The sequence below is a fragment of the Gossypium hirsutum genome, chromosome A09, assembly GCF_007990345.1.
Source record: "Gossypium hirsutum isolate 1008001.06 chromosome A09, Gossypium_hirsutum_v2.1, whole genome shotgun sequence".
NCBI classification, from domain to species: domain Eukaryota; kingdom Viridiplantae; phylum Streptophyta; class Magnoliopsida; order Malvales; family Malvaceae; genus Gossypium; species Gossypium hirsutum.
The window spans coordinates 6,994,196-7,008,471 of NC_053432.1; the positions used below are offsets into that span (position 1 = coordinate 6,994,196).

Genomic DNA, 14,276 nt, shown 5'->3' on the forward strand with positions numbered 1-14,276 from the left:
AGTTGAGTTGGGCAATTAATTGATGATTGAGTCTTAGCTTAATTGATATGTGTATTATTGTCAATGCATGAGAATGTGGGCTCGAATGCGCTGAAACGTATTATTCTCCTAATTATGAGTTGGGGAGGGACTATGAGTAATTCTAGGCATTGTGAAAAGCAAATATAATCAGAATTTATGATGAGATTGTGGGAAGAATTGTCACTCTAGATATCTTTAAAATCATTTAGTCATGAACAATCAACATATATAAGAGTGATTATTTTATTGTTGACTATAGTGAAGTAAAAATATATATATACTTGATCACGGATCGAATCGGATTAATGTAAAATTTTATCCAATGCAAAAAATGCGCATAAAATTTGGTCCAAACCCGATTCAGATTAAAAAATGCTAAATCAGAGCCCAACCCAATTAACATTAATTTTTTTAGATTATTTTTATATAAAAAAAATTAAAAATAGAATACATCAAATACACTAAAAACATTAAAATAAATGTTTCCCAACAAATTAAAAATACATTAAAAAAGTCTTTATACTTAAATAACACTAAAATAGTTGAACTTAGCAAGCAAATGCCTTTAAAACAGTAACAAAATTAACAATAAAATAAGAATTATATAATATCCAAAAAATAACAACAAAATAGTAATAATATAATAGTGAAATGCTAGTAAAACAGTAGCGAAATGACAATGAAACAACAACAAAACAATTGATTCGGGCCGGCCAAAAAAACCTACCCGAGGTCCGATCCATTTAAAAAACGAAAATTATTTTTTGTCCAAACCTATTTTTCAAGCTTATATTTTTGTACAAACCTCTCACTTTTCAAATACGTCTTCGAATCTAAACAAATAATCCGACTCATAATCAGGTCTACCACTTAATATGGTTTTTTATTATTTTACTATTTGTGTCATCTTAATCTATTTGTGAATTATTTTATTCATTAATAATGAATAAAATAATAAAATCTTGAAAATAATATTCTTGACAAGAACAGCCTAAATATTGAATTTTAAGGGAGAAAAATACAAACAGTCAATCAGGAAATGGACTTAGTAATTTATGGGGAAAAAAAGGTATTGACAAAAATTACTTGTCGTTTAACAAGAGTAAAAGAATTCAAACAAGTTTTGGGAAACTGTAATCGTTGTTCTATGTTATGTCGGCACATGCCTTATCATGTTCATGTGATCTTTTTCAACCCTTCAGATATTTGGGGACATCTCCCCACTTCATGAAATTCAATTCTTAAAAAAATATTTTTAGAGATTTTTTTTAATAATTTTATTATAAGTTTTGATTATATTTATTTATTTTTTTCGAGACAATACTTAGAACTAGCCGACTCATAAATAGGAGGATAATGCGGTTCAACCCACTCGAATCTAAGTCCTCTTATATTGACAACAATACCCATATTAATCGATTTAAAATTTAATTAACTAGTGAATTTTAGACATTTTTAAAATGTTAGTATTTTGAAATTCATAAATTCAAAAGGTCGGTAATTGTAATTGCTTAATTTGGATAAACAGTTATTTCAAAAAAAAAAAACTAGTGTTATTGAAATTTTACAATTTAAAAATATAATTATAAAAGAAAATTAATAATATTAAATATAAATAATATAGAACATATTCAATATGGATATCATTAAATTTGTAAAATATTCTAAATATTTTTAATAAAATATTTTTTTTAAAAAATATATATTAAAATTAGGTAAAATATTTTTTAAGTTGTTTTTATTTTATAATGGACCATTTGTATTAAAAATAAAATAATGAGAAAATTTGAAAAAGCAACTCTTTATATCAAATTTGAAAAAAGAAATTGAGGGACTTAAATACCCTCTTAAAATTTTTTTCATTATTTTTTCCTAAACAAATAAATTTATTTTTAAAATTTTAAAAATCTTGATATAAATGAAATTATTTGAGGAAATTCTTCATATCTTGAGGGATACATTTTATATATGAAACAATTAAGCTAATCTCAATCTTTTGCTTTTACAATGGTATATACAATTAAGAATATTTTGTAATCCAAGGATAAAGATGTAGATTCAATCAACCATGTTTCATGGGATGACAATTTCACAAGTGAAATGCAGGATTTGGAATGGTTTATTTTGGATCAAGTTTTGAGTTTAATATTTTAATTATTTCAATTTAAATAATTTCAACTTTTTTAATTAAATCAAGTTAATAAATTTCGATAAATTTAAAATTTGTCAAAATTTGGCGAGTTTCAATTATTTGAGTAGTCAATCAAAATGGTTATAATTTAAATTCAAGCTATGTTTACTTTAATTTCTATTAATACAAAGATCTTTACTTATATTAACATAGAGGTGTTCATGGGTCAGGTCGGGTTCAGATCAAGTCTAAGCATGATATTAACACATTTTATTTTTGCCCAAGCCTGACTTAAATTGAAATACGAGTCCAAAATTGGAACTAAGCTCATCCATATTGGTAAATAGCTAACTCGATCTAATTTTAGGCCCGCGTATATTATTTTTTAAAATTTTAAATATTTGTATTTTTAATTTAATATTAATAATTTTATATGTCACACCTGGAAAAGTCAAAACTTATGTTGTAATAGTGACTTTGGGGATTAAATTGAAAACTTTCTATTTGGGCGGGCTCCAACGTAAATAAGAGTAATTGGCGGATTAAAAAACGGTTTGCATGGAGGAAACAAGCTAAAGTTTATGCATAAGTAACTGAGAATTTATCAAACTGGTAAGTTACTTAACATGTAACCTCCCAAACTCGACCTATACGTTATGACCAAATCGTGAAGGTTACATTAGACACCCAAAACAACGAGACTATTCTATCGTTGGTTATATTCTATCGTGAATGTGTATGAATGATATGCGGAGTTGTAAAGGTTTGTTGAAGTGTAGGTATGATAAAAGAAGTAGCAGAGAAAGATAATATAACATGTTATAAGTTTTACATCCGGTATAGCATGTAAATGCAAACCGAGAATGGCTAATGACCCTGACCTTGTTAGGGAACACTTATGTGTTCAAATTAACAAGGAGGATTTGTGGAGGTTCGGGAGGACTGTATGGAGAATGATGTGCACCAATATATGAAAGTCTTTTACAAGTAGTATATGAAAGCCCTTTAAGGGTAGTATGAGACTCTAGGGAGTCTAAGGCTTTAAATCGTATATATGAAATGCAAGACCATGGCCATGACATGATCTAAGGAGGTTCGCCAAACTTGCCTAAATGGTATAATCTAGTAGAGGTTCGCGATATAGGTCGCATATGTGAATCCGTGTATATGTTTGCATCTATGTTTCCGCAAATATTGGATCCACTTTTATAAGTTTGCCAAGAATGAGTTCATTTAGTTCTTATCTGTTACTATGCACGAATCCAAAGTACGAGTTATCTGTGAATGTGAGTCGTATAAAAGATGTGACAATCCATTAGGACCATCTTACAAATGTACAATTTTGCAAGTGGAAGTCCGCCAAGACTATCTTATAAGTGAGAGCCTGTTAGGCCTATCTTACAAGTATGAATCTACAAATAAAAGATTCGTTCTTATGAATCCACCTACATGTAATATGTTTCTATAAGTAATGCACTATGTATGGGTTATCTGTTATTACGATACAAATGTAAGTTATTACAATCTGCCAAATTTGTTCTCTAAACTTAGTTTCAAAGCTAGACATAGAATTCCATCTTATGAATGTTCGTAGAACCACTCGCATATTGGAATCCATTTCTATATGAAGATCTTTTCCTATAAATCTGTATCTACTTATATGAATCTGTAAGTCAGTATCTGTATGTATATATGTTGCATTCTAAGAAGAATGGTCTATCTTTCAAGTGGAATTCGTAGAAGCTATTCATCAAAAGAGTGTTCGCAAGATTTAGTCGTCATGCGCTAATCCTCTATATAGTGGTTAGTGAAGGTATTTCACGGTTGTGCCAATGACAAATTGGTAATATGATGTCAGTTATACTATCACTTAAAATAATCTGCAAGGGGTTCCATAAAGAGAAGTGAGGAAGAGGAAGTTTGTGTCATAGAAAATAATATGTTAACTTGTTGGATGCTTCGATATGTGTGGTGACAAGTTTGCACTAGTGTTATTGACAAATTGTCTTAGTACGGATAAAGTTAACATAAATTCAGAACCATGAAGGCCATGTAAATACAAGTTTTGTGAGGATACGAGGTATGGATAACTCACTAAGTTCAATTTGAACTTACGTATGTGTTATTATGTATTGTAAGTAAAAAAGGAAATTCGAAAACTCAAGAAGGGACTAGTCCAGAATCTGTCATGCTTAGGCAAACTTGCTCCTTAGTCATAATATGTATATAGCAGGGCTACTTAGAGGTGAAGCCTTAGGGTCATAGTCGAATATGTAATTGAACATGGTTAGAAGATAAATGTCAAGACTAAACGAATATTCAATATGTTAAAGTTACTTTGTGGAATTTTTGTATCTTAAATTAAAGTTATATATTTGAAAAAAATTCATGGATATTGTAAAGTCAATTAGCTAATTGTGTTAGATAATATTTGTATTAAGTGGTTATAAATTGCAGAGCGTAATAAAAAATGTGTTAGTTAAAATTCAGATATGGAGCGTAGCATCCTGTAGTTCGAATCCAATGATCGAGTTGAGTATGGGATGTTATATTATGTATTTTTATTTATTGTAGTTTTATATATACTCATCTTAAAATTTTTTTAATGTTTACATTATAATTGTATTATATATTACTATAGATTTAACTTTTATGTTATAAATTACATAATATAGACATTACAAACTTGAAAACGTACTAGGTTGGGACTTAAATGTTCAAGCTTGAGCCCAACCCATATTTTAAATGAGCCTATTTTTTTGTCCAAGCCCATTTTTCGGGCCTAATATGTTTGCCCAAACCCTCCCAAATTCAGGTGGGCCTTCAGGCTTGGACGGGTAGCTCGGCCCATGAACAAGTCTAGCCTTAACATAAATATTGTTGACAGTGTAGGAGGACGTGAGTTTGAGTGCGCTGAAACACATTTACCCTCCTATTTAAAGATTAGAAATGAGTTATGGATATATATAAACATTGTAATAAAAAATAATTATTACATGATTAAATTGCATTAATTAATTGGCATATCGAGATTGTTATATCTTCACATCAAACACCAGAAACCAAGTTTAATAATTCATCCCTCATTCTCTTTTTCAAAATTTAAATTATAAAAAAAGGTTAAACTATATGAAAAATTACTAAATTCCTATTAAATTTATGTCTTGACTACCTAATTTTCAAATGTTGTGTATAGTCAATAACAATATCAAATTGTTATATCTTTGTCACTCATCCATTAACTTCTATCATCCCTTAATGGAATGATGACGTGACATGTTAACTCAAAGGGTTAGTAACTAATTTGGCCTTGAACTAAAGCTAAAATATCATTTTGATATTATTTGAGTTTTTCTTAACAACAATTCTAACAAAATTCTAAAAATATAAAAAAATTAAAATTCATAATATATTTTCTAAAATTCTAAAAAAATATTTTTTGAAATTATAATTATATGATCTATTTTTTAATATGAACAAGCTAAAGCTTTCTTTCAACGCTCACTATTAATCCTCTTTAGACAGTACTTGTAACCTTCCCAACCCAGTCCAAACATTATGGTCGAATCATGGAAGTCACACTATAGACACCAAAATGGCCAAGTAAGATGTTGAATTTTCAGAAAAGCTACAAAAGCCCATTTCATAAAGGAGTCAAGTTTTACAATTCTTAATTTTAGTTCAATTTAGTCTACAACAATCATTCAGAGAATAATAGTTCGAGTAAGAAATAGTTTTAAAAATACGAAATTCTAGATCTCCCCGAAGGGTATCAATTTCAAATAGAAAAGTATTGATACTTATTTAAGTATTGATACGATTTGAGCATTCTAACAATTTTGAAATCTATAAAACGTCAATTGGTATTGATACTTTTGTAAGTATCAATACTAGGTAAATCCAAAAAATTTCAGATTCAAAACAATATGTCGATAACAAAACTCGACATTTGTTATTTATCAATGAAACATAGACCGTAATAATGAGAAGTGGTTTGTTTGAATAAATAACCTCGGTTTTTTATGACATGTCTATTTTTTACATTAACAAAATTAAAATAAAAAATGCAACTGTAGCCTTCCTCATTGTCATCATCATCGCCTGAGTACATAGCTAGCGCAGCCCCGTTGGCAACTGTATCTTCGAGATTGACACCATTGTCATTTTCTTCTATGGTCAATTGTTGCATCGTCCCCACTTGCCATCATGTATCTGCCACTCGCTCATCCACCAGTTGCGACAATGAGCCACCAACGTAAAATTGTGATGTGCACGGTGTTTGGGTTACTATAGGCGTGAAACCATAAGGTGCCCCAAATCTTGGGTATGTCAGAATGGTACTGAGCATCGACATCGCCATCTACTGCTGCATGGGTACTTGCATCGGCGGCGGTGGGCACGTTGGTAACTGTCCTGACACGGGGTTTGGCATTGACATCTATGCAGGGGTGTAATATGCGAAAGACATCAATGAAACGAAATATGTACCTACGGGAACAAAAGAATTGACCATGTGCAGTGATGGTCCGTAGTGTAGTGGTGCTTGTGAATAAAACACATGGTTAGGTAATTGAATAGGAATACCTGGAGGGAAGTGACCTGAATATTGCGTAGCCATAGGCGGCACATCTTCTGCTAGAGTGGATGACGAACCCGTTGTACGACCTCGTCCCCTCCTAGTTTGTTGTGGCGATCGATGTGACTTCTTCGCCCGAATTTGGCGATTCCTCTCCTCTTGTGATAACAAATACAACTTACCAACAGCTTTGAACCATGTCAATTAATCATCAACTACCAACGTATCCACTAAGAAAAATTGTTCGCGAATGGGTATGGATTGCATCCTATTATCCTACGCCTTAATGTGCTTCTCGTGCTGCACAGACCAGCCGATGTTGTTCTTCCCCCGCATGTCCACATTGCGCAGATCCTTCAGGTCTTACGGTGGTGGTGAAATTCGTTGCCTCTATCTGAACTTCCGCAACACCTAGTCTATTTCGTGCATTTCAACTGTCGCGTATACTATCAACAGCAGCTTTGCGTCTTACATCTGCCAGTTGTGCAACACTTCTGTTGGGATGTAGGATATGACATCGGTGTCGGCGTACAACATCCATTCAAACTAATAAGCAAAATTGTAAATATCGTTATTTATGAATTTCTTTTTTTACGTATAATTGTGTAGTTAATATAGGTTCAAAAGAATAGATAACTAACCTCGACTTCCTACCGTTAATCTAACAATAGCCTAATATCTTCTAGAACCTCGGGCAATCCATGGTTCCACTTGTACAAGCGATATGTCAGTCAAAACATATAATAATAAAAATTATTGTACAAACTACATATTTGTTAATAAATGATGTTTACCTCATCACGAACGGGAACATATATAGGTCGGTTGCCTTGGGAAGTATAAACGGTAGTCGCCATTAAACCCACGACTGTAGTAGAAGCAGACAACCACCGATTGATGTCGACTTTGGGTTCATGGCCCAACACATCTCTCGGTATAACGTGGATAATACGGCAGATCCCCAACTTAGTTTCATGCAATCATTAAAGTCTACTAAATGTAGTAGCCACCTTACATGCACCAAATTTCAAGATTTGTCGGGCATTAACCTTATGATGTATGCTCGAGTATATTATTGTATCACTTCCTCCGTTCTGTCTTCAGGGTCTTCAGAGAGCTCGTCGAAATTATCCTTCAACCAGTTCATTGATATTCAACCACTTTTGAACTTGTTCGGGACCTTCCTTAATAGTGATTGACAAAAGGGTCACTTCATCTAAAACGATCATAGATCCCGTGGCGATTGGCCCATCCACTGCAGACTGAGTTGTAGCTCTACGTCTTCAAGTGTGATTGTACACTCACCGTATGGAAGGTGGAAAGTATATGTTTTCAGCCTCCATCTTTCCACCAATACGCTGATCAGTTGCAAATCGAGTTTGTAGCCCTCGGACATGCTAGATACATATGAGAATCCAGTCACTTACAAGTGACCACGAATTTCAGGAATTGCACGCTTTCCCATATTATGAATAAAGCCCTCTAGAACATGATCATCCACCTATTTGCACAAAAAAATTATAATTATAATTATAATTATAATAAAAACAATTAAATTTAACATTATTGAAATTTAAAAAATTTAAATTTCGGTCTTACCATTACTAATTGGGTAGCGAAAATATGCTTGTCGTCAAAGCGGATTAAGGAGGCGACCATTCGTGAGAAATCAATTTAAAAGAATAAAAACAAGATAATTAAAAAATAATATTTTTAAATAAAAACAGTGAAAATTATTAAAAACGAGAGAGTTGAGAGACTTGAGAGGGTTTGAGAGAATTGAGAGAGTTGAGAGAATGATGTGAATGAAAAAAATGAAATTTGAGGGGTATATATAGTGAAAAGAAGTTACCGTTAGGGTTTTAATTTTCTTTATTGTTGGTGGCAATGTTCAAAAAGTCATTGGGATTTGACCGTTAGCTGGAAAGCGTGCGCTTTCCAAAAAATCGACTCATATCATTAATTAAAATTAAAATCGATCAAAAACCCTAATTTTTTTTTAAAAAAATCGACCTATAGGACTTATTTTGCCAATAGTAAAATATGGTATATCATATGTATAAGAAAAATTTTGAAAATTTTTTACACAATAATTCCTCTCTATATAATTTTATGATTTTTTAAAACTTTTTTTTATAATTATAATTTCGAAAAATTTATAATTTTAGAAAATGAATTGTGATTTTTAAGTTTTTACTTAATATTTTTAGATTGTTGTTGATTATTTCTTTTAGAATTATTGTTAAGAAAAATTTTAAATGCATCAAAATGCTATTTTAGCTATAGCTAAGGAGTCAAATTAATTATTAACACTCTGAATTAACATGGCATATAATTGTTTTGTTAAGGGGTAACATAAGTTAACGGACGAGTGACCAAAATGTAACAAATCGATAACATTAAAAGTTTGGTGATCAAAACATAATTTTAATTAAAATTTAGTGATTATTCACATTTTTTACCCTAAAAATTCATATAACCCGATATCTATACTTATTTTAAGGCTGCATTAGTTTCACTGAATACAATTTTTAGAAAATGATTTTTGAAAAAAGGATTGATTGTTTGGAAAAACTAATATTTTCTAGTGTTTGGATGATTCTACGTAAAATATTTTTTGTCATTCACATAATTTTAAAAGTTGGGTGACCAAAATGTAACAACTTGATAACATTAGCGACTATTATGTAATTTTTAAAAGTTGGATGATTAAAACATAATTTTAATCAAAATTTAATGATTGTTCACATAGTTTACCCTAAAAAAAATCATATAACCTGATATTTATACTTATTTTAAGGCTGTGTTTATTTCACTGAAAACAATTTCAAAAAATTTAGTTCTAGAAAATGGATTTTTTTTATTGGAAAAACTGATATTTTCTAGTGTTTGAATGATTTTGAGTAAAATATTTTCTATTTGTCAAATTTTCCTCAAATCATTTTCTAAATTTGTTACAAAATATTATATTACAATTTGCTTTTGACTATTGAAATTTATTTTATAATAAGATAATATTTTGTAAAAATTAATATCATACAGAAACTTAATAATAAATAATTCCTAATTAAAACTTAATTTAAATTACATACATTTCATATATGAGAGTGAATATTGACACATAAAGTTGAAAAAAATAAATGAAGCTAAGCATGATTTAAACAAATACTCATATTTATATAATTAAAATATTCATATTTTATACTATGTTAAAATATGTCATAAGTCTTTGTACTCTTCATAAATTTCAAATTTAGTCCTTATACTTTAATTTTTAGGAATTTAGTCCTTTTACTTTTTTAGGTTTCAAAATTCAGGTCCGACTATTAACACTATTAAAATTATTTTGTTAATTTCAAATTCATTATAACATCATTTTTTAGTTACATGGTTACTATGTGAATATTTTTTTTTAAATATCACATCAACAAAATTAACAAAAAAAAAATTAGCAGTGTTAATAATTGAACCTGAATTTTGAAATCTAAAAAGTAGAGGGACTGAAGTCCTAAAAATAAAAATACAGAGACTAAATTCCAAATATATGAAGAGTACATGGACTTATGACATATTTTAATCTTTATACTATAAAACATTTATTAATAATTTATTTATAATTATAATATATATTTATTACTAAAATCTTAATATAAATATTTTTCAATAATATATGAATAATATTATTTAAAATTTAAAAAGATATTATTTTTAAAATTTATTTATTAAAATAAAATTTTAATATAAAATAATATATTAAAATAATATTTTATTATATTATTAAATATGTATTTTAATAATATTGAAATTTATAATACTTGATATTAATATTTTAAATATTTTTAAAATTAAAAATTATTATTATAATATTAGGCTTGATTGTTAATTTTTATATAAAAATAAAATTACCTATAAATGAATTTTTTTCCGAAAAATTATTTACCTTTTTTAGAAGTGTAAGTCATTTTACAAAAAAAAAAGTTTATTTTCAGTTGATCAAGTTATTTTTCATGAAACAAACACAAAAGTCAAGAGTCGACCGAACACCATCCCATATGTAAAATTACTAAAATAGCCTCTCATATGCAAATTAAATTATATTTTTATAAGGGTGTTTTTAATTTTTTATAATTTTATATAAAAAATTAATGATAATGAAAATTGGTTTTTATGTAACGGCAATCCAATTCCTAAGTTGAAGTGGGTTTATAAGCATGGAAAATGAGGCAAAGTGCAAATCCGTGTTAAGCAAGCGTATTGACCAACAAAGGCCAATGGCCAGGCTTAAACTCCAAGCAGCTGACTCTTCCAAGAAAACTCGTCCATCACCCAACATCCATGGCTACCTAAAATGCATACTTTGACTATCAACCCCCCCCATGTGACGTCGCCTCATTAATTATCATATACACATTTACATTTAATATTAGGGTATTGGCCGCAAAATTAGCTCTCTTTCTACACCTTTCAGATTCATTTCTATATCTCTAAACTCTGAAAACGTTGAAGTTGAATTCTTCCATAACAGTTTACTCACTTTTTTTTTAAAGATAAATAAATTGATCTTCCAACTGTAGATGGGATGTTGACATTTTATGCTTGTATTATATAGAAAGGGGTTATAAAGGTTTTCATCATTTTCACTAAAACAATAACAATGGAGGTTTTGTTGATGAATATGGCAGATGATCATGCTGTCAAACAAGAGGAAAATATTACTCAAGAAGGGTGCAGTCCAGAACCTAGCAAGGTACATACATACAAACCATGCATACATACATACATACATACATACATACATACATGTACATATATATTAATTGACCATTTTAAGTTTTAGACTGATATTGGAAGAAAAGTTCGTAAAACTGTTGATCTGAAATTATCGTCGTCGTCATCAACCCATGATGAACTTGAAACTGCAAAGGAAGAAAACGAAAGATTGAAGATGATGTTAGAGCAGATCCAGGAGAATTACAAGTCTCTTCAATCACGCTTCTTTGAAATTATTAAACAAGAATCCGCCATTGAAGAAGGTTCAGAAGAACCTGAACTTGTTTCACTTTCACTTGGAAGATCAAGTCCAACTGGTTCCAAGAAAGATGATAAAAAAACAACAATCTGCAGCAAAACTGAAGAAGATGATCATAATAAAAGCGGTCTAACTCTGGGATTGGACTCTAAATTTCAATTGTCTACTGAGATTGTCTCAAATCCAAGCCATGAAAATAGTTCAAAAGATGCAAACAAAGTTCAAAAGAGACCAAGTTCTGATGAGGACCACGAAGAGGGAGTTGAACAGAAAAGCCAAGTGAAGAGAGCTAGGGTTTCTGTAAGAACCAGATGTGATGCACCAACGGTTAGTGTGTCTATATATATATATATAATATTGCTGACTTTAAAAGCTTTCAAGCTTTTGATTATGGTGGATGTCAATGGACAGATGTATGATGGATGTCAATGGAGGAAATATGGCCAGAAAATTTCAAAAGGAAATCCATGTCCTAGGGCTTACTATCGTTGCACTGTTGCACCAGACTGTCCTGTAAGAAAACAGGTAGATTTCTCGTTATTTTACTGTTTAAGCTCTCATAAATATTTATGGTAATACAATAATAAAGGCTATTGCAGTTGAATTGCATTTTTCTTTTGTTTATTCTATAAATTAATTATTATACATTAGATCAAAGAGTAAACTAGTCATTATATTAAAAATTCTATCTATTTCGGCTATTAAAAAATTGACTTTGTACGTCAAAAAGAGGTATACATTACAATTCACTGTGTAATTCTCTACTTATTCCATCAGCTATTTCAATTTTTAATATCAGAAATAAATGAGATTTTTAATAGAAATAATCAATTTGTTCTATAATTTAATGTAAATGGACTAATTCACTCATTTTTTAAGTAAAGAAGATAAAATATAATCTAATTCCTAATAGTAAAAATTTCATGTAATTTTACCATATGATCATGATAATCAGATCATGATAATTTTACCGATTGAGAGTAGTGATAGCAATTGGTGATATATATATAGGTGCAAAGAAGTTTTGAGGATATGTCCATCTTGGTCACAACTTATGAAGGGAGCCACAACCACCCAATTCCGGTGTCAGCCACCACTATGGCGTCCACGACGGCGGCGGCAGCTTCCATGTTGTTATCCGGCTCTTCAACATCTCAACCAGCTCTTTCAACTGAAATCAATGGACTCAATTTCAGTAGCAGCCTTCATGAAAATTCAAGATTACCTTCGTACCCAACGATTACTCTAGACCTCACCGCCTCACTGTCCTCCTCCTCGTCGTTTAATTATTTCAACAGGTTCCCCACCAACTGCCCGGCAACACCCAGATTTCCTTCGACAAATCTCAACTTTTCTTCACCACTAGTATCCAATGAATCATTCACCCAAGAACACTACTTTTACCAAAAATCATTGACAGACACGTTAACCAAGGCAATCACATCAGACCCTAGTTTCAGATCATTGATATCTGCTGCCATTTCATCAATGGTTGGCCATAGCAGTGCAAAGCCTGGAGATGGAACCGATCAAAGAGGTGATAGTTTTAGTCAGAATTTGATGGAGGCAGCCTTTAATTCTCAAAGTTTAAATGATTCATCATTACGTGGGTCAAGCTACTTCAAAGGATTTGAATCTTCAAGTTCTCGAATCGGAAGTTCAAATCAGTCGTCTTCATTGTCGTTTTCTAGTTTCAATGCTGCTTCTACACTTGCTTTTGATAATAAACAAGGAAAGAATTAATGGATAGTATTGATAAAGATAGGTTAAAAAATGCTATTAGTCCCTATACTTGTACAAAATTGAGATTTAGTCATTCTACTTTAAAACTAAAAATTAAGTCTTTTTTACTTTTCTGATTTAAATATCTCTGTCCAATTATTAAAATCGTAAATAGTTTCTATTAAAATTTCTCAACTTAGAATTTTGATTAGACTATGATTGACAGAAAATAGGTATGAGAAGTTGACAAATTTTGATAGAAACTACCGAAAACAATAATGGTTAGATTAGAATTTTTAAATTAAAAAAGTAAGAAGATTAAATTTTTAATTTTTTAAATATCGAAACTAAATCTCAAATTCTATATAGGGACTAACAGCATATTTTAACCTAAAAGATACGGTCCTTTGAGATAGTTATACATATTGTTTTACCAATATTAGGTGTTTATATATTGTTGATACCTTATTGTTATACATAGTGTTTTAATGTAGTTGTATGAAATTATTGATTATTTGTATAACTCCTGGGATTAAAATTTAGCATTTAGTCTATTTGTTGAGGATGTTTATATTTACATTGTGAGATTTGAATGGCAAAAATTATATATAGATTATTTACAATTAATATTTTTTTTCTTATTAAATGATGAAGATTTGGGAAAGAGATTGTAAAAGTTTTTGAGGTAAAAGTAATCTAAAATGGTTGGAAGGCACCAATTAATGGTTTAGTATACACATCACATCTCAGTGGGCATGCTTGCCTTCAATCAGGGAGGTCATGCCGCTGCAAGGGAC

General features: G+C 30.2%; 1 protein-coding gene across 1 annotated transcript; it reads left to right on the plus strand.

The window, feature by feature from the left end:
• The first annotated feature begins 11,210 nt into the window (after positions 1-11,210).
• Positions 11,211-14,056, plus strand: LOC107892370 (probable WRKY transcription factor 72). The gene is made up of 4 exons (XM_016817439.2): positions 11,211-11,475; positions 11,566-12,084; positions 12,169-12,282; positions 12,769-14,056. Exons 1-4 carry the CDS (start codon positions 11,383-11,385, stop codon positions 13,498-13,500), a joined length of 1,458 nt encoding a protein of 485 aa, XP_016672928.1. The 5' UTR covers positions 11,211-11,382; the 3' UTR covers positions 13,501-14,056.
• The last annotated feature ends 220 nt before the right edge of the window (positions 14,057-14,276 follow it).